The 21903-nt window shown below is 35.5% G+C and overlaps 1 protein-coding gene across 1 annotated transcript; it reads right to left on the reverse strand.

Moving 5' to 3' along the window:
* Positions 1 to 6788: 6788 nt before the first annotated feature.
* Positions 6789 to 21594, reverse strand: LOC148781082 (uncharacterized). The gene is made up of 8 exons (XM_088873617.1): positions 21226 to 21594; positions 18075 to 20378; positions 12277 to 12409; positions 12096 to 12184; positions 9802 to 10043; positions 7331 to 7420; positions 7102 to 7201; positions 6789 to 6987 (listed from the first exon to the last, which is right to left on the reverse strand). The coding sequence occupies exons 1-8, from the start codon at positions 21520 to 21522 to the stop codon at positions 6811 to 6813; spliced, it is 3432 nt and encodes a 1143-aa protein (XP_088729743.1). The 5' UTR covers positions 21523 to 21594; the 3' UTR covers positions 6789 to 6810.
* Positions 21595 to 21903: the final 309 nt, after the last annotated feature.

A 21903-nucleotide genomic window follows, 5' to 3' on the forward strand; every position in this document is an offset into this window, starting at 1 on the left:
AGACAAAATAGGAGAGAGAAGGTGACTACTTGCATGATAGAGTGGGCTATCCTTGTCTTAAGGCCCATGTGCATGGATGACTTAGGTAGGTAAAGCAGGAAGATATATAATGGAGAACAAGTAATAGATAGAGAAAGTGGCCGTCCTTTGAAAAGAAATCCCCTAATCTCTTTGTCAAGTTGCCCAACCACCCACAATCATAGAGTTAAGCATTATTGTTAAAAGGCGAAATTTATCAAAATACACTTGATGTTTGAAATTTTTTAATAACATCTAATTTGATGTATCATTTGATGTACTATTTGAAATTTGATAAAAAAAAATAACGGGTAATTTGAAATTATATTAAAAAATTCGGTTCATCATCATTATCATCATAGCCTTTTCCCAACTATTTGGTGTCAACTTAGATTAAAAAATCTGAACAAGACGTTAAATAGTTCAAAAGCATAAGTATAGTTTGATACATGTCCTTTTTCGAAGAGATAGCCAGAACAACAAGCTCACCTGTCCTATCATGCAAGATATATCTTCAAAGCTGTTGTAACTAAATTCAGTTATAATTAACGGGCAACCTTTCTATGCTTCCCGATAATATAAAACTTATATACTTCTCTTTATCCAACCGTCCATTCTGAATGGATGGCTGAGGTGGCCCCAATCACAATGTCACATCCCTACACTATTTTATTTTTAATTTTTTTTTATGCATAATATTTTGACACCAAATTTTGGACGTTAAACTCGCACTTGTAAAAAATATAAGAAAATATTTTCAATAAAATAAAATAACAAAAGTACCCCTGAAATTTTCAAGGATTATTTTGGTTACTATATTTTGTCAAAAAATTCTTTTTAATATTTTTTAGGTGTGCCACTTTGAGAAGATGGAATGTATCAAATTTAATATTTACACAATTTGTAAAAAAAAATTAAAAATAAAATACTTTGAAGCATCGGATCTAAATTAAACAATGAGTGGCTCACTTGAGCTATATTGAGAAGGGGAAATATATATCTTCTAAGGGAAGTATAGAAACCATTTCCCTAAATAAAACCATGAAACCTTCATTTATGGTAACCCTACCATCTAATTTTATCTAATTGTAGTTGTTTGGTGTCAACCTTATCCTGATTAACATCATGAGAACTCGAGGGTCCATGGAGGTCGCTTGAATACATTTCTCTAATGAACTGCAATAACAAGCCCCATAGCCACTGTACCAGAACTCGTCCGAGTCCACTCTTGAGTTATTCGGCCTCACCCATCCCCTCGAGTTGTGTGACAACTTGAGATATTTTAAAAATTCAAGAAAAATGAAATGATTGTAAAAATCAAGTTATGTTAAACAATTTTTTTCTTACATAATTTAGATATATTTGGTAAAGTTTGGTGAGGTTTTTTTGCCATCCTTTATTTTATTTTTTTATCCTAGACTGTAAATTGGGTTTTTTTGGGGGACAGTTTCTACTGGCCAGCCTGCATATTGTAGAAACATGGGCTTGGCAATGAATATATTTTTTAAATATAATTTGATCTTAATTTTTTTAGAATATATAATCTTTAACATGGAGATCATTAATATGAAAAAAATAAAAAAAACTAAAAATAATAATTATATTAAGAAAACATTTGGACGGTTAGTTACAATTGTTTTTAGATGGACCACCTATTTGTATCCATCTTTAAGATGGATGCTTTATATCTCTAGATTGCATATTATAGAAATACGGTCCAGCCCGCATGAAACAATTTTCCTTTTTTGAGTCCACGTTTTTTCTACTTTTTTAACGATGTTTTAACCTTTTAAAGATGTTTTAAGTCGGTTACTTTTCATATATGTTTTTTATTTTTTCAAACGTTTTTTTATTTTTTATTTTTTATTTTAGGGCTGTGGAGGATCGAAATAGCACTTCGGAATTGAGGTCTTAGGTAGTTGCTTTTTAGGGCTTCATAATCGGGGTCTTAGGTAGTTGAACCTAGGTTTTTGGGTGATGGGAGTTCCAGGGCTTCTGAACCGGCATTGCAGAAAGAGAAAAATAGTGTTTCGGGTGAAAGGGTTTCTTTACCAAAGTCCATAACAAAAATGTTTTGGGGCTTAAAATCTAAATACATTTTGGGCTTTTGGAACTGGTTTGGGCCTCTCTTTATAGCCCAGCCCGGCCCAAAATAGCTCCTTATTTTAATACCCGAAAGCCCAAAGTACAGCCTAAACAAAGCTTCGATGATGATGATCAATCTCGAAAATCCCCCCTTTTTTTTGTTTTTTGTTTTTTTGTCTTGTTTTGCTTTTTTTTTGAAGGAACAACTAGTCTACGGATGGTTCAAGAACACAAAGATACATATAGGGATTGATTGTGATGAAAATGTGCGCAGAATTCTACCCCTTTTATTTTCATTAACAACATATAATACTCAGGCCATCCCGAGTACTATATAACTCGGTCGACTGAGCCCCAGTTCTACACTAGGGAAATTTGTATAGTACTCCTTTGACATACATGGGAACTCCGATGGGTAGCTTGCTGATGCCGAGATAATTTTCCGAATCCGAGTGAACTTGCCTGAGTTTTAAGACCGGAATGAAGAAAGGCCAATTTGATTAAATACAATTTTAGTAATCCTAATTTAATTTATAACATCCCACCCAAAACATGGATAACGTTACCAACTGAACACTCACCCGCATTTGTCATCACACAGTTGATTCTTAATAGGACGTGATCCCAAAGACCAAACCGTTTGCACTTCGCCCATGTGAAATGCGATTTGATATATCTCAAAGCTCTCAAAGGGTGTGAGTAAAACTCACGAGCTTAATATAAAACAAATTAGAACAGCACATAGCGCATGATACGGCTGCATATGCGGCAATGCAGCGGTATTTCAAAATACTGGTCATGAATCATCTTCATGTTCCAATCTAGACGGTTCATTAAAATAAAAAATCAAGTTTGAGGAATCGAAACTCAACATTTTTATTACTATTCTTATTTTTGTAATTTTTTTATTATTATATTTTTTGCGATTGATTTTAGGAAATATTAAAGATGCTCGGTAAATTTCACATTACATAAGACATTCTTTTTATTATCACATACGTACCAAATCCCCATACACTTTCTCTCTATTTTTATTTTAATTAAAATGTGAATTATCCCATGTATTTGGGATACATTGCATTTAATAGCGTATATAAAGGATGAGAGGATTAAATGAAAATATAAAGAGAAGAAGGAGGGAGATAAAAGCAAGATGGGGATAGGGGTTCATTTATTAGCAAATATAAAGAGAGGGAGAAGGGAGATAAAAGAAAGATGAGGATAGGGATGTTTTGTAACAGGTAGCAAGTCATCTTTATCAAAGTTTTGTAACAGATAGTAGCAACCAGCTGCAACCTTTCCAATGACCTTCTGACAGGTATTATAATACCAATGCTCGCAAAAAACTAATAAAACAAATAAAAAATATATTAGGCGACAAGCTAACCAAACAAATAAAAAATATATTAGGCCATAAGCTAACAAAAAAATAAAAAATATGCTAGCAAAACAATCCAAAAATATCTCAGCATGCCAATGCCGGTGAAAAGCTAAGAAAAAGAAATGGAAAATAGGTTAGCCAAATACATATCAACCAATAAATACGTTCTAAACACATTTAGTAAAGCCACCGTTAGTATAAAATTTATTGACCACCGGCAGTAGCAATAGCAACCTCTCAACACCCCATCCGCCAAAAACTAATAAAAGAGACATAATACATAATAAATTATAATACATATTTGTTATACTATTTTGAATATTTTACTAAGGATATAATGCATCTAAGTAAAATGATCTAAAACTCTAATGCACAATAAGAGTGCTGTAATTTATAGATAACAATTAATTATGCATTAGTGAAATAGTAAAGTTTAGCTAACTAGCAAAGTGAGGCGAATGCGCTTCATAGTAAAACCAGGATAATTACCATCATTCAATCTCCTCCAATGCCTTAATTTAGATACAAATCGATGGACTCATTTGGTTATTTCGTATACAAACATACTTCATAGATAGTAATAGTTGGTATATGATACTATTTCAGACACCATGAATTCATGATTCCCAACTCATGCGATATGCATGTACATATTGTTGGGCCAAAATATAATAACTACAATGTCAATTAACAAAGGAAAAGGACAAGTATGGAATGAGACTTTTTGGTATAAGGTGGTCACAATTAATCTTGACTATTGGATGTGGAATTGGTTGGCTGCATTATTCTATTGACCAAACTCAAACTTCACAAGAAATTTTCTTAAACTTTGTGAGACACCTAAGCTATCAAATTTCACATTGGATGAGTATAAGTAATCGTGACCACCTTGTATCAAAAGTAAATGGTCTCATTGCATATAATCCCATTAACAAAATAATCGTATATGCTTTGCAACGATAGTTTCATGGGTAGTTGTCCCATGTTGGGAGGGGCAATGAAAATTCCCCAAGGTTATTCTTTCAAATTAATGACTTGTTGAACAAGTCATTTATCCGGGAAGCCTAATGTATTGAGTTTGTAGAGATTTCCTCTTATCTATTTGTTAGAAAAAGATGGAGATGGGCCACTTTTTAGGAGCTTGTAAAAGAGATCAATAGATAAACCCTAATATGAGAGAGATGCTTATTGATCTTTTTTAGTTTTGTGTGTAAAAGTAGGTTAAGAATTTACCACATCCAGATCTGAAAACCGAAAATCTGGATTCAAAATTTGCTATAATGAATAGTAGTATAGGTGGAATCCCAGTTGTCAAATCTTTATCGAGTGGTTCAAATTACATTTTACCATTTGAATTTTATTTATTTATTTATTATTTTTACAACCCAAATTGAGATACAATTTTCAGTGTATATACTTGACATTATTTACACCATACAAAAATATAAAAAACATATTTTAAAGAATTTAAAATGGTCAAATTACTCGCATCATTTTTCAGGGATATTTTGGTCATCTTATATTTTTGAAAATATTTTTTTTTATTTTCTCTTTTATGCTCTATTTTTTTAGTATACATGCCCAAAATTTCATCATGATCCAATTTCTAAAAAAAATTAAAATTCTGATAGTGATATGTAATTTGAACTGCCTGATGGAGAGCAGACGGCTGGAATTCAACCTATATTACTTCATTATAGCTACCAAGTGTTTGTTAGTTTTTTTTTATATATATTTAGTAATTAATATATAATATAAGTATTTTAACTTTTATAGTTATATTTTAACTTTATAACATACAAAATATGAATTGATTCGGATCCAGATTTGGATTTGGATCCTATCTATAGTTTCAGATCCAAATCCGGATCAAGATGGATCTAGACCCGATCTGAAAAATTCTCAACCCTAAGGTCCAGTTCGAATAATGTTCGGGTTTAATATTTGGACCCATACCAAACCCGTTGGGTCTAATTTTTGGACCCATACCTAGACCTAAGTCAGGTTTGGTCATCGGATCCCTGGTCAGGGCTAGGTCGATTTCCACCCCTACCATTGCACATGACTTGAATCTCTTGAGAGCTTGCATCAACGTTAAGCTAAACATTCTTGCAAGTTGGGTAAGCTATCGGCTGGTGGCTTTGGGGAGGCTTGATTTTATGATATCTTTTAAAGAGGTTTAGATGACGTGGATATGAATTCATCCCTAAGTCCCTGACTAAAGCCCATTAATGAAAGCAGGGGAGGCTTGATTTTATGATATCTTTTAAAGAGGTTTAGATGACGTGGACATGAATTCATCCCCAAGTCCTTGACTAAAGCCCATTAATGAAAGCATACAGGGTCTTTTTTTTATGTTTTTTTAGGTAATTAAGTGGGGATGACCATCCCCTACCCTTTTTTGAAATCGTTAGTGGTTTTTTAATGTGTTAGGTGAGAATGAAAGCTTAAACCTTAGTTGGGGCACAAGTGATACTACCACCACGACCCCAACCCCATTATCAAGCATACATGATCTTAGGTTCGGCATGTTGCGGGTTTGTTGTGAGAGAGAGAGATTGAAGGGGAGGAGCTACGTGTCTATTTGCATAGAAGTGACAATAGATTGTCGGTAGAAGAAATGGCATATGTAGGCTTATTGAGAGAGAACAAAGGGGAGGAGCTACATGTCTATTTGCAGAGAACCTAAGAGAAGTTGTTTTAAAAAGGAAAAATGGTTTGATAGGGCTGCGGCCCTATCAAAATAAGTAAAGCCTCACCTCATAACTCATTGAAAATTACAATTAGCATTGAAAAAACTTTATATCGATCATCTCGGCTTGAACATTATGTTTGTGAAAGAAAATTAGGATTTAAAGCTCTAAACAACAGTATATATTGCAACTAATTATCTCGACCGTCCCTAAAAGAAAGTGTTAATAAATCCACAAGATTTGTAAAGTTTCTTTCCAGCTAAGGATTTGAGGTGAGGCTTTATTTTGTTTTCATCACAGAAATCTTATAGAAACTTCATCAGTAAAACATGCCAGAAGATCAGTGGGCTAGTTGCCTATTTTTTCCCTTCTTCAAATTTATCATCCATTTCAAATGTATATCATGGACACTATCCAACGACAATGCAGATACTGATACTACTAGATACCATCTTAGCTCCCTATTTCAAAAAATGGTTGACCACACTGATACCACTAGATACCATATTAGCTCTCTTTCTTCCCATAGTAATTTTTTTTAAAAGTAGAACCAATGAAAGCCATCTATAACAGCAATAAAAATGGCATCTATTCACAATAATAATGAGACGTTTTTCATTTCAACTGAATTTATCATTTCAAACTCTTGCAAAGTAGTGTAGTTTCCTGAAAATCTAAAAATATATACTCGATTAATTTCATCTTTTCAGATTCTTCCACCACTTCAAATCCGAATTTACTTTCCCAATATTTCTTCACTTGATGTGCCGCTGGAAGCAGCAATCTCTCGACACCCATGCTGGCCAGAAGCTAACAAAAAAGACATGGAAAATATGTTAGAAAAATGATCCAACAATATACCAACATATAAATATGTTCTAAGCACATGTAGTAAAGCAAAAGCTCAAATTAAATTATGAATACCTTCGCAAGACCATCAATGAGAAGATGGCACATCCCCTGTCTCCGAAACTTAATAGAAGTTCCAACTAAGGGAAGCTCTGCTATCTTCCCTCCATGGACCCTGCAATGGAGATTTGTCAATAAACAAATAGCCTTAATAGAAAAATAAGCATGGCTGCAGACTCAAATATTACTTGGACCTGTATATTTTCTTTGGAAAAATATAAAAAGGAAAAGAGATGAAGCTCACCTAATTGTAGCTACTGATATCATCTCATCATACTCATTTTCAAGTATAACGGTGTAGAAACCCCCAAGGTCCAATCTTTTCAATTTACATCTGCATACACAAAATTCATTGAAATCAATGATAAGCTTTTAGTTTTTAGAAATAACTGTAAGAAGGGTATGAAGTCGTAAAATATTGCTCAAATACAAGAAATTTTACATCTAATCCTTGAAAATAACTAGCACAATAAAATACACAGCTACAACTTGTTCACATCAAGTGAATGAAATTGAGGTCTATATTTTAATCAAAATGTGCATCATTTTGGCAAGAAATGGATCAAAATAGGTGAATATGGTCAAATCTCACTATCAATGTTGTGAGTCATGCTGGAGTCTCTAAATGTGGTCAACTAAGAGTAGTTTCTAGGACTCCCTGAGATCAGCGCATACATTTTATATTTTAAAATTGTTAGATATTTCATTTCACCATGAAATATGAACACACCTAACAACCAAATGCAGACATGTGTTTGTAATTCTTCATCTATTGGGATAAGATCTCCAAACTTGAAACAAACTAGTGTAACTCAAGTAGATTCATTAAGTGCATTCTTCTTTCTGATATCAAAATCACCCAATGGACTAGCTCTACTGTACCAGCATTGGGCACCCATGCACATCATGGATATTGCTGCATTAAAACTATAACTTTTACGCTAGTTTTTGGTTTTCCACTCTAAAATATTATGTAGAGATCTTGAAACATACTAGAAACTATTAGAGTAAGGGCTACCTTACTCAACTAGGACACCATCAGAAGACCTTAGCCCATCAGTACTTTTTTCGACTAATACATTACACTTCATTAATGCCCCTCAATCATGATTCCTTCTTGAATAATAGCCATTTGAGGTCTTGCCATCTCCTATGCATGCAAAGCTAGTTATCACTAAAATAGTCCCGCTGGGACTTAGAGAACCAATTGAATCACATTCAGGTCAGCCATTCACTAAAATATTCCCGCTAAGACTTAAAGAAACAATTGCATTCAGGTCAGCCATAATCTAAATCCATGGCTACTAAAATGGGTTGATATTTCCTTTTGGATAAACCCAAAACCAAAAAATATCAGATATTATACTCCTAGAAAATAGAAATATAACTCGAGACTAATGCTAGATTATAAGCCATATATTGTTGCTATCTCTATAAAGATGAACATAACCATAATTCTGGACCCAGCAATCCTGCTGGTAAAGCTAAAAAACCCTTGTAATCTCATCACAAGAGACATGACATCACTTGGCATGTACACAACATTAATCCACTCACATAAGTGAGATGTACCAAGCAAATCAACCCTTGCACTTGTTTCCTCCACATGATATCATGGAAATAATTCCTTATGCTGATTATGTAACCTAAGTACAAATTATACCCTATCCTATTACTGCTTTTTTTTTTTTTGTTCCTGGTGTATGCAAAGAGCAACTGGTCACAAACTCAACATATGCAAGGGATATCACAATAGATGCCTAGTGTATAGAGATAATGGTTTCAAGGGTTAGGGTTTCAAGCACTGATTCAAAGGGAAGCGCAAAGTTGCCCAAGGTTGATACTCTAAGTTAAGTCGGAACAGTAAGGGAGCAAAATTAAGATAGAAAGCAATATCTCCCTTAAAGAAAAAGATAAACAAGTATAAAAGATAAAAAAGGTCATGCACTCGTTTTAAATGTCAAAAATACCTTTAACCGTAAGTATATACAGAAATCTAAAAAAACTCTCTAATAGGCAAATCATATAGCTATTTATTTCACGAATTGGGTTTCACGATGTTATCATCAAGGATCTCATGCAATTATATAATGTAGATTTCATCAAGTAATTTATCTATACAAATCTCAGTAATGTGAATAGAGATAATCAACTTGGCACATATAAAAGGAAAAGTATACAAAGGGACTATTCACTTCCAATACAAGGAGGTTGCAATCACTCTTGTCTGTCAAATTTCAAATCAGGTGGTTGTGAGTGTGTCATTGACTGAACTCAAAGTTCAAAAACATTTCTCGCATTTTGTGTCGCAAACCAAGCCATCCAATTTGACATCCAATAGCAAATAGCATTTGTGACCTCCTTGTATCAAAGATAAATGGTTTCATATTATATAATCCCTATATAAAATAATATTCTACATAATAGCTCCTACCCAGTGCAAGTTAGGCAAGGTTTCACCTCGATGTAATTTGATCCTTTTTCAACCCTCTTGGTTATCACTTTTTGGGCTCTAAAACTACCTTATTTTATCATAGACTATGTTAGGCAAGAAAAGTTTACATCTGAAAACCTTTTCTAGAAGCAAAACATACAAGTATCCCAAGCAACAATCAATCATATCAGAAAAATTATGCAAGATTGCACTCACAGTGAATGAAATGATTTACTTATAACTAAAAACTTCATGGTATCATTCAACAGAAAAAAGGCTACCTGTTATTAGAGAGGAGGTCCACAACAATATCTCTGTTTGTCCAGGGTTCAATCATCGGAACGAAACACTCATGTAAGATATCATATGCAACACAAAGTTTGCAATGATACCCTGTCATCTCCTCAATATCCGAGTTATTGCAGTTACTGTAATTTCTCCTAGCTCTGAGAAGTGTCCAAGTTATGCCTGAATGCTTTGTTGGAATTCGTTTGCCTAGAAGGCCATTTAGGCATGTATAAATCTACAAACAATAAAAGCAAGAAGCATTAGAAAATACCATAATTACATACAATTGATTACATTTCAGTGAACAATTTCAAACAATGTAATTTAAATAAAAGTAAATCATAAACACTCAAAAACTTGTAGATAAAGGCAGAAATAAATTCCAACTTATACTTAAGAAAGGTAATGCATGTTGTTCTGACATAAGAAGATTCTATCTAGTAAGATTCTATGAATTCCTTTCACCCTACTAGAACGAAATTGTCTCAATAACTGTTTTAGCTAGCCCTACACATCTCTATGGTTCCTTGTATTGACACTTCAAACAGATTCTGGATGCAAAGAATGAAAGCCTAAAGATACTTGTGCCTTTTAAAAGCATGGACTAGACCATATGCAATCCACATTACAAGAGCGGTGATGAAAATGTTGCAGTATACCAGCCCACTAGTTCAATGAAAAAGTCAGTACCAGCTATTGGATCAACTAGCATAAGACCTAATGAGCTAGGCAACTGAATTTGTGAAGGTGCACCCGCCCTAAGGTGGCTTGACATTGATTGAGTCCTGCCATTTAGCAATATCGCCCTTAATACATGTAGCATGAGATAGGAGGATAGACATTGGGAAAAGTTAAATTAATAAAGAACAAGCAAGCTAGAAAAAGATAAAGAGGAACAACAAGAAATGATGATTCACTTAGAAAAGTACTTATATTTATATATTTTTTTATATTAGAAAAGAGATATTTTTTCCCTCCTCAAAAGATGAAAAGAGAGGCAGTTCTAACCTTAATGAATGACAAAAACTAGTATCTATTGGTGCAGTCAATAGAAACTGGGGTAGAATAAGTGAGGTAGGTCAAGACCTTTTGCGAACAAATGATATATGTCAGATGAGGGTAGATATTGGAGGAGATATTCTATGTTTTCAAAAGGTTGGCAAGGCAAAAAGAGAGGATACCATGTCTTAAAAGGTGAACACTGTTGGTTAGCATGCCAAGGCCTCCACTTGAATAAAAGAAAACATGTTAAGTTGGAAAGAATAAAATGATTCAGTACCTTGAGCTAAGGTCGAAAGGGCTAAACTGGAAGTACGGAAGATGTGCCTTGGTGGAAAGGAAAAAATTTATAGACACTCGTGTCTTCTCATCATAGAAAATGACCACCTAAATTGGATCCAATCGGCAACAAAAGGAGTTATTGGTCCTTGGTCCTTATAGAGCGGACTAAATTTGTGGGAGAGTCTCTTAAGCAAGCAGTAACCAGTCAATGTCCTTCTAATCATGCTCCTTTTATCATGTAATGGCAAGGGAAAGTGTGGGGTGTTCTCCATGTCTTGGCTTTCTTTACATTTTCTATCAATTTATGTGTTTTACTAGCTCCATAGAATCATCAACTTGTACAAAAAATAAAATAGGAAATGGAAAACTCAGCTGAGGTGGAAGAAAGAGAGATTTAAAAAAAAAAAAAAAAAGAAGAAAACACTGTTTAATTATTACTCCTCCCAAATTGGATAAAGTGGTCAGTTCCTGATGCCAGATAGAGGTTCAATAGAATAATGAGGAGATTGATTGAGCTTTCAGTGTTAGACGTGGACATCAAGACCACAATGGTGGTGTCAAACACGCATATGTTATCCTTTTCTCTTGGGTATTAAGGCCTTCAACCTCTCTTTGACAGGTGGATATTATACTGTCATTCTTGATATTTGATTCTTCAAAGTGTTGGATGAGGATAAACAAGGGACTGAACCTAGATTTATCTTTATGAAAGACAATTATTGTTGTTCTAAATTTGGTAATCAGGCATGCCAATTTTAATATTCTTAAGCATTCTTAATATTCTTAAGCATTCAATCAGGCAGTCTACCAAAAAGATTTTTAAGCATATACATGTTTATGACTATGTATCAAGGCCATCAAAACGTAGAGTTAGATAAGCAAGAGCCAAAATATTTTCTAAATACTATAATGTCACAACAAGATAACCATAGATAAATCTATCCCCATGCCACTAAATATTACTTAACCAATAAAATAAATTAAGAGGTGAAAAAGATTAACATACATTTGAGCACTTCTTGCTACAAAACCAATCCCCTACTGGATTGCTTTTCAGCACCATGGGCCCTCTTTCATTGCAGCAACCCACATGATCTGAAAATAAACAGATAAAATACCACTTTAAGCATTTAGCTGAAAAGCAAAAGACGAAAGGAAATATCTTTTGACATAGAAAGAAAACTCACAATTACGCTCGCATTGCTCGCAATAAAGAAATGTCTTTTCAGTGAACTGATCACTGTCAGCATTGCTTTCACCCCCTCCGCTGCATATGGCACAACAACATGATGGGCAGAACCAATCTCCTTCAGGAAAATCCTACAGCAAAAATACATTTCAGATCAGTTACAATGATTAACAAGCAACCAATGCAACTTAGAAACTTGTTTGACTTGTATAGAACATTCCTTCTACCATTATTCTGTTCAATAAGCTATTGGCAAAGAAATTCAAACATAAGTGCCACTTAATATAGTCATCGATATTGCAAACAACCATTGCACCTCAGGAGGTTTTTCAAGGGAAAAGCTATTTTAAATTTAACCAAGACATTGGATACTTCACAATAAATTTCTATCCCCTGTTTAAAGTAAATATTTATCTCTCAACCAGCACAGAGAAAAGCATGAATCTCCATTGATTAGACCCACTCAACCCATGGACTTTAGCGGCATATCCCTTACTAAAGATGCAGAAGATTGAGAAACATTAGAGGGAGAAAGTGGAGAAGAACAAGGAGGAGGAGAAGGCTTCTCAGGAGAAGTCTTAGACAAGTGCATGACCCTGGTGTTCTCCCTTCAACTACAAAGAAAAACAGTGAACTTTAACCAATCTAATAGCTTGAGTAACTCAGCCAGTAGTTAAACATCACCTATAATACCTTGATTCATCGATGCTTTGATTGTGCTAGTTTGCAACCAAGGAAAACACTCCAACTTGTAATACCGAAGAATGAAGGAAATACACATTTTATTATATATCAAACTATCCATAAAACATATCAAAATATCAAACAAAAATTAAGTAAAATTTTTAAGTATTTTAAAAATAGACAAAATATATATCCAACTATCCATAAAGCATATCAAAATATCAAACAAAAATTAACTAAATTTTTTAATTATTTTAAAAATAGACAAATAAAAAGGAGAAAGTTTATGTACGGTGCCAACCTTATATACTGAAGTAAGTAGCACCCCAAAACTTCTCTAGAAGAGAGAATATATTCCAATGTTGAAAAATCCTCCAATTGATCATCTCGACTATAAGATTTATGTATATTAAAAAAAAAAAAAAAAGTCTTAAAAATAGTGCATCTTATAACAAGTTATTTGGACTGTCTAATTTCAAAACCTGAAAATTGTGCCCACCAAAATTATTCGGGTTTAAGTTGTGTCTAATTTGATAGTGGCAAGGAGACTTAGGTTAAATATTTGAGAGAGGTTTCCAGAACTATACGCTTGATTTGGTAGTGTGTGCAGGAACGAGCCGGCCCGCATTGGAACAGGCCCCAACCCGACCCAAAATCATGTAAGGTAGGCTTGGGCCCAAAAATTAAGTGTCTCAGGCCCAAAATCTTGCTTACAACAAACCTGAAAAATGGGGCTGGGCTGGGCCTTTATAAGGGCAAGCCAAATTTCATTTTAAACGGTCATGAAAAATTTTGGACTGGGCTAGCCCCGAAAATACATTGGGCGTACAAAAGCCCGATAAGAACACAGCCTGATTTGGGCCTGATACGAAAGCCCACAGGCAGGCCCAGCCCGTTAGCACCCCTGTGTGTGTGTGCGTGTGTGTGTGTGAGAGAGAGAGAGAGAGAGAGAGTTTGAACCTAATTTCAATTGAAGAGGTTTAAAAGTTTTTCAAGCTTTATCCAAGAGTACCTTTAACCATTCCTTAGGATCTCCAATATCCACCTCTCTTAGAATATCTCAACATGAGGTAGATAATTTTGATTTCCTAGGATCTAAAACACTTTTAACGTTCATAAAAAAAAAATGTCCAATATTTTTCCTAAATCATGGAGCTACCTAAAATTTAAACTTTGTATTTATTTAAGTTACTAGATAGACAAAAAGATAAAAATGAAAAAACATTAAGAATTAAAAGGACAAATTTGGTAGTAATAGAAATACATGTCATGCAGTAAGAATAATAAAGGCCATCTTCTCATACACGAACACACACACAAACATTCACATTCGATTGCCGGAAAGAATATAAAGCGTGCTTGAAACAGGAATGTGAACAGAAATCTACATCAGTTGCAAAAGAAGACATTGCATATGGGGAAGTACATTAATCACCAGTGGTGACATCTTCCATACATCCTGTTAAGGAATGGTGAAGATTAAGTACTGTATTTTTAACCGAGAGCTAAAGTTAATGCTCACTGTCCTTATGGGGAACAGACAGTGGATGACCCTATGGTTTACCATCCATCTGTGCATGGAATAACATTTCATTATATTGTTCCTAATGCCCAAAACAGCCATGATCTTGGCCATGATGACATGAATTTGAATCCTCTGACCTCACCAAGGAGCCACCACCAGCACTGCACTTGGCTCAAAATTATGGGGAAATCTATTATGACTTATATGATCACATAAGATATTAAAATCCTAAGAGTCACCACCATCCAATCATGTTTAGCAGATCCCATGCTCACTCCATCACCATCCGGGCCATTGGACAGAGGACGATGATTCTTATGACAACACTGATCTCGTCATATGGATCTAGTATAATTTACAAAGCATTCATGTCCCTAATATGTTCTTGTCATATGGTTCTAGAGTATAGCGTGCAAAAATGTTCTTGTCCCTAAGCTTTTCTAGGATGGATGACAACAACAAACTGATTATCATTGTAGGTTCTGCAGTAATCCTGAAAGAAAATTACATGGATTTACTAGCCAAATTACTGTTTTAAGAACAAACTGATGTCTTGGCTACAAGAAGTAAACTAAATGGCACAAATTATGCAATATGGCCAGTGGTCACCTTCCTTGGAGCAATTCATAAATTGCCAGAAATTATAAGGACACAAATTTAATTAAATATCATACTAGCTAGTAATTTATATAATTCAATGATCTCCATGTGCATACAAAGCACATACCCTGCTATTTGAACATGATAAAACAGATCCAAGCAAGTTGGATCATCTCTTTATGTACAATCACTTAAACATGTCCAAACAATGCAAGCAAGACAACAATGGGTACCCTTAAAGTTAGGGTGAGGAGATTTTACATCATAGCTATTCAATGAAAAGACGGAGAAAGATGGGTGAATCAGCATATTTCATTGATAATAAGCAAACTAATATATCGCATTTTACTAATTCTGTTGCCCTGAATTTAGGAATTTGTCAATACAAAGTTATGTCTGAAACCAGCTTACCCGCTGCATGAAACTTGTTAAAACAGTACAAGAAATGTGGGATCATCTCATCAAGTTTTGTATATAATCAATCAAACATGTCCAAAATACTGTGATCAGAACAACAATAGGATTTTTAAAGTCAAAAAGAGAAAATTTTGAAAGATCGATATTCAACCAAAAGACACTGAGAGAGTTCATTATTATGCATCATTGCTAATAGGAAGCAAAAATCAATATATTTCACTGCTAATTGGAGTGATTGTCCGCAAATTAAGCATTTCTAATTGTTACTGTTGGGAGAATTTGGGTTTAGCCCCAAAACTATCCATGATAGTTTATGAAGCACCTCTAGATTTGAGTTTATCCTTAATATATTTCTATATCCTATCTGACCAGGCTTTTCTCTCTCGTGTGGGTTGTAGTTTTACATGAAAGGGAGGTTTGAGACTTAATTGGAAGTTCACCATGAAAACAGTTGTCTTTATTGTCTTGTGATCAGCGTGTAAAAATAATAAGTTGAAATTTATGTATTTGGAATAGGTTCTTTAAGCTATTTTCATGGGAACATGTTTGAGGGGGTAACTCTCAATGATGGAATGTCAAAGAACTGTCATGGAATTGCTGGGGGGCTTTCGTGGGATGGTGATTAGCCAATTATTGACTAAGCGAATGCGGATTAATCTCTGAGTCGCTGAGGAAGAAAGATCCTAAGGAGTATTCAAGGAATTGGATGGCTACTATGATCATGAGAAATAAAGATATTATTAAGAAGTTGACTAAATAAAAGTTAGATTGTTATATTCTTGGGAACAAGAATTACATAGATAAGCAAAAGATAATTTGATGGATGAAAAGTTCCCATCTGCAAAAGACCATCTTTTTGGAATTTATACTACGTAGAGACTAGTAATGCACTATGGTGCTACGAGGAACAAAGAACTACTAGGAAGATGCTCTAGATGCTAACACCTGATCACTGAAAGATCTCATATCTGAGGCAAGTACCACAAAATATGCTTGAAGAAAGGGAATGATTTGTGAGATTTGCTGCAACTTCTCTGTAGTGAACAAATCTCTGAAGAGAGCTTATATACATACTGCAGTAGCTATGTATACATACATACTTCAATTGCATAATAGACAGAGGTAATAATTATTTGTGCTCCCCTTGCTGCCACTTATCATAAATATATAGAAGATAATGACTCTTTGAAGTAGTTTCTTTCACCAATTTGAATATCCTATATTGTGATGTATTGGTCCAAGTCAGAGTACTACAATAGTAGCCATTTCATTTTAAAATATTAGAACCTGTCATCATATGCATAGGCAACTTTGGTGAACATGTCTCTTCAACTTTAACATCTATGCACTCCCTTAAGATCTGGAAGTGTTCTTTAGATTCGGTGATCTTACATTAGAAACTAAGGAATAGATTTGAAATCACACTAAATAATCATTAGTCAGATATAAATCCCTCATATTAGGCCATGATAATTAAATATAGTCCATTGACGTTGCACGAAATTATGGATATGTTGTTGAATTTGAAAGAATCATTCAACTGTTTTTTAGCATAACCCAGTCAAGTGCTCTGGCTTCAACTGTTTATATCAGCATAATCAATAATATTTAGCTGAAAGTGTGGTACAGAACCATCAAGTCACCTTTTTAACTAGTTACCCATTAATAATCTATGCTACTATGCTCCCAAATTAAATATGCTACTATGCTCCCAAATTATCTTGAAATAATTGCAAACGACAGTCATATGTTTTAGCAATGAGAACTTCATGCAGAATTCTGAAATTTATAAGTTTTAATGATAAAGGTGTCCCTGGCTTGGGGCAATAGCTCTAGGGGCCACAAAATGCAAAGACTTCTAAAGTTCCTCGACCACGAAGACAGAGAAGTGGAGCATCCATATGAAAATGAAATCTGAGTTTAATGACTTTACAATGGGTTTTATTTTTTACAGATTCATATGTATCGAACATGAGAAATAAGCTGATTGAAAAATACAAAATTTTCACATTCTTCATGAGGCTCAACAAAGTCGATCAACATTTCAACCAAAAATACTCTTGACTAGATGGAAACTACTGTGCGCTTTAAAATTTTTGTCAACTATAGTGTGGACTAAGAAGGGTAAGGACCTTAAACTTTACGTTAACCCGTCCCTTGCTCGGTTAAAGGAGCTAGGTTATGTTAGGCAAGCAGCCAACATAAAAAAATTTCAAAACTTTAATTGAGCAGAATGGCAGACCAGTATTCGTATTATTGACCCCAATTACTTAGGAAAAGGCTTTGACAATAATGATGATGATGATCCACTCCATTGATTGAAGTATGCATGAACAGCTCTGATGGGAGAGGTAACAAAGATAACACACAACTATTTAACCACGCATTGTTCATAGATGACAAACAGCAAACCATTTTCTTATTACAACATCAAGACAGTTTACCAATGTTTAACAAAAGAGTATATGAAACAAGACTGATGATCAAATTTCTAAGAAACTAAATAATATAGCCATTGTAGAAGGTAAATTCAGCAATGTACTTATAGCAAAGAGAAAGGGGAGACATACCTTTAGGTGGAGGCAGGTCAAATGATATGCGGAGGGGCAGCGGTCACATAGCACAAGATCTCCTCCATAGAGGCAGATTGAGCATATTTCATCACTTTCACACTGGTTATAATATGTTTTCTTTCTCTCACAGGATTTCAGCCTTAAGTCTTTCAACACACTCTGATCCAGCATTTGCCTTTGGCAATCATAAAGTGATCTCCCATCCTCCACAAAAATTTGGGTGGAATGGGTCTTGACATGGGCCTCAAAATCAGCAATACCATAGACTTCACTGCAACAATTACACTTGATCCCTTCTCTACTTACCCTTGCTTTTCCTTTAACACAACTGTCCTCTCCATCCACATAATAAGACAGCTTTTCCCTAGGTAATATCACATTATGATCTATCATCCATGAAAAAACAGTTCTAATACAGGGCTTACCAGATCTCAATGACACATCCCTTGGTTTCTTTTGGGTGCCAAGAAGGTTACGAAGCTCACGGCAAATACCTGATTGATTCTTATTCTTCCGAGAGACATTGGAAACCTTAAAAGTTTTATCTCCTTGTCTATCAGTAGCTCTGGCCAAATGATGTTGTCGTTGCATCTTTCTAGTAGGGGCCCTAGTGCATAATGGAGGCAAGGAAAATAATGGGGTGACTGAATTTGATAAATCAAGCTCTTTATTGGCATTGCTGCACAATGGCGGTGGGGGGACTGAATTTGCTAAATCGAACTCTCTACTGGTATTACTGCACAATGGAGGGAAGGAAGATTGTGGGGGGACTGAATTTTGTAAATCGACCTCTCTATTGGCACTAGTGCCCAGTGGAGGCCAGGAAGATGGTGGGGGGGCTGAATTTGCTAAATTGAGCTTTCTATTGATGGGGCTTTTTCGGGTTGCTCTGCTTATTTTCTCTTTGCTAATTCTTGTATCCCTTATAACCATAGACTTTTTAGTGATAGATGAGTCCCTCATTTTGCTGCCACTTGTGTTCTGCACCAAGCCCATGACTTCTCTCTCTAGTGCTAGGCAAGCAGTGTGAAGCGAAGCATAGCGCTTCCCTTTTGGCGAATTATACCTCCTGTCATACCTTGACTTCTTCCAGGTATAAGAAAGTGACCACCCTATAGCCAAGAGATGCTCCATTACTTTTGGGGCCATCCATTTACCAATCTTTATCTTCTGGCTTTCACTGATATCACTCTTAAATAGAAGAAGATAATCTTTTAGAGCTACAGGAGAATACGCTGGCTTCAAATCTTTGTCCTTCTCAATTAACCCAGATTTCTTCGAAATGGAAGGCCTTATGTCTTCATCAGTGACCCAGTCTTCTTCTTCCACCGGAATTTCAGGCAATGAGAAATCTTCCATTTCAACATCAGAAACTACGTCCACAGTGGGACAACCAGAAGTTAATTCTTCATTAGGTGAACTGCTAATAGAGATGGGGAGCTTTGGAGTACCTCTTACTATGGTTTCAGAGTTAAAGGAAAAATTGTGTGGAGTGTTTAGGCTAATAGGACAGGGTTCATCTATGGTGGTGCCTGTCTGTTCTATACACCTATGAGTAGAACCTTGTTGTTCTTCTTCTTCTCTCTTATATCCAATACAAGCTCGATAGAGACAGTAGTAAACCTTGCCACTTGATGAAAAATATCGGTGGGTCGCCAACCTGCCCTCCAACTTCCAGCCAGATGCCAAGAGATGCATCTTTGCTTTCCTCATCATCTCTTGGAGGAGTCCTCTTTTATTCCCCCTTTGGCTTTTGAGATTTAAATATTCAGTTATGGCCTCAGGGCAATATTCAGCTCCCAGTTCAACTTCATCATGCACAACCTCTGAGGAAACCTCTGGGGTCCATGGAGTTTCTGATTTTTCTAAGATACCCATCAGTTCATTGCCTTCATCTCTCTCGCTGTAACTTCCTGTGACTTGTGATAGCAGCCGGTGGGTGAGTTCTTTTTCTCGTTCTTCATTAACCCAATCGTCTTCACAATCAGAGTCACATCGACGCATAGATGAATATCCATAAGTCCTCAAGCCATTGATCCTAGCAACACGCATTGTGCTTTCAAACCCTTCTCGATCCTTAGAGACTTGCTTCCGTTTCTTAGCCATTCCTGTGATTTTTGATAGCAGCCGGTAGGTGGGTTCTTTTTCTCGTTCTTCATTAACCCAATTGTCTTCACAATCCAAGTCATATCGACGCAGAGATGAAGATCCATAAGCCCTCAAACCATTGATCCTAGCAACACGCATTGTCCTTTCAAACCCTTCTTGATCCTTAGAGACTTGCTTCCGTTTCTTAGTCATCTGCACCACACTATGAGTTAATGGAGAGAGAGAGAGAGAGAGAGAGAGAGAGAGAGAGAGAGAGAGAGCAGAACCACAACACTTTAAGCATAGGGAGAAAAGTGCAACTCAGAACTGGTTTTCCAGGAATTTGAAATAGAAGAAAATATGTTATAGGGAGGGATAGAAGGAGAAATGCAACTTGGTTTTCCTGGTTTCCAAGTTTATGAACAGAAAAAGAACTATTCTGCAGAGCAATGTTTATAAAACACAATCGGTATCGGGCTGGGACTCGCAGAACACCTAGTCCCCCAATTCCAGTATTTTTTAAACAAATAAACAAGTATTTAAACAAAGAAACAAGTAATTCCTTTAGAGAATTGCAAACTCAGGCGGTGTCCGGAGTTTTGGCTCGGGACTCGCTACGGCACCAAGTTAAAGGAACTTAAGGGCAACTCAGGCAAGCCCCGATGCAAGTCTCAAATTTTCACTGTTATGGCAGAGAGAGAGAGAGAGAGAGAGAGAGAGAGAGAGAGAGAGAGAGAGAGATTTTACTGAAACAGAGAGTAATGAACATAAGTTACCTGGTTTTCAAAAAAATTTACAGTTGAATGACTCCTCTGCAGGGAGAGAGAAACCAACCGTAAAAGAAAGAATGCTTCAACAGGGATATAAAAAATTCAATTGGGATGTAAAGAACTTACATGGTTTTCAAAAATTTACAGATAACTTACAAAAATCACAGACAACTAACTCTTTCTCAGAGAGAGAGAGAGAGAGAGAGAGAGAGAGAGAGAGAGAGAGAGAGAGAGGAATTAAACATGGTTAACGTTATTCAAAATCTTAGAAAGCGAAAGAGAGAGCTTACCTCGACGTGTTCTCCAATTCCAAAGCAGCCACCATTACCCCTGCGCATCCGCATCTCACCCACCCAAGCAATGCTCCAAGAAAAAAACGCAGAGAGAGAGAAAGAGAGGGAGAAAGATTTTAGAGAGAGAGAGAGTTTACTGAAACAGGAACCAAGAAAGCAGAGGATCAACTTAAAAAGAAGGGCAGGGTACCAAGAAAGCAGAGAGAGAGAGAAGATAGAGATAACTCGTTTAAGTTTAGATAGAGAAAGATAGAGTTTAGAGAGAGAAAGATAGAGTTTAGAGATATCTCTCATGAGTTCAAAGATCGGTTTAGGGATAGAGAGAGAAGATAGAGATAGCTCGTATAAGGTTAGAGAGAGAAAGATATCTCTCATGAGTTCAAAGATAGAGAGACAGAGAGTCAAGTTGAATTGAGGAGAGAGAAAGTGAAGAAGGTTTTATACGTTCCGATGGGTGGTCCCAATAAAGTGATGCCACATCAGCATCAAGAATATTCAGAATTTGTGTTTCTCTCTCTTCTACTTATTTACTGCTCGCCGCGTATCATTCTTTCTTTTCTTTTTCTTTTTTTTTTTTTTTGGAAGGTGGTGGGTTTTAGAAGGTTGAGATCGGACGGTGGGGGTTTAATTGTTTCTTTTTATTGAGAGTAAATAGGCACCGTTTACCTATACGGA

Source organism: Amborella trichopoda, chromosome 8 (genome assembly GCF_054954075.1).
Source record: "Amborella trichopoda isolate Santa Cruz 75 chromosome 8, AtrichopodaSantaCruz75HAP2 v2.0, whole genome shotgun sequence".
Taxonomy (NCBI): Eukaryota; Viridiplantae; Streptophyta; class Magnoliopsida; order Amborellales; family Amborellaceae; genus Amborella; species Amborella trichopoda.

Bases quoted from the DNA above. Each gene is read 5' to 3' on its own strand.
- LOC148781082 (XM_088873617.1), bottom strand. From the start codon at position 21,522: ATGAGAGATATCTCTAAACTCTATCTTTCTCTCTCTAAACTCTATCTT. The intron at 20,379-21,225 runs GTAAGCTCTCTC...AGTGTGGTGCAG, and splicing joins GAATTGGAGAACACGTCGAG to ATGACTAAGAAACGGAAGCA. The intron at 10,044-12,095 runs GTATGTTAATCT...TATTGTTTGTAG, and splicing joins GTAGCAAGAAGTGCTCAAAT to ATTTATACATGCCTAAATGG.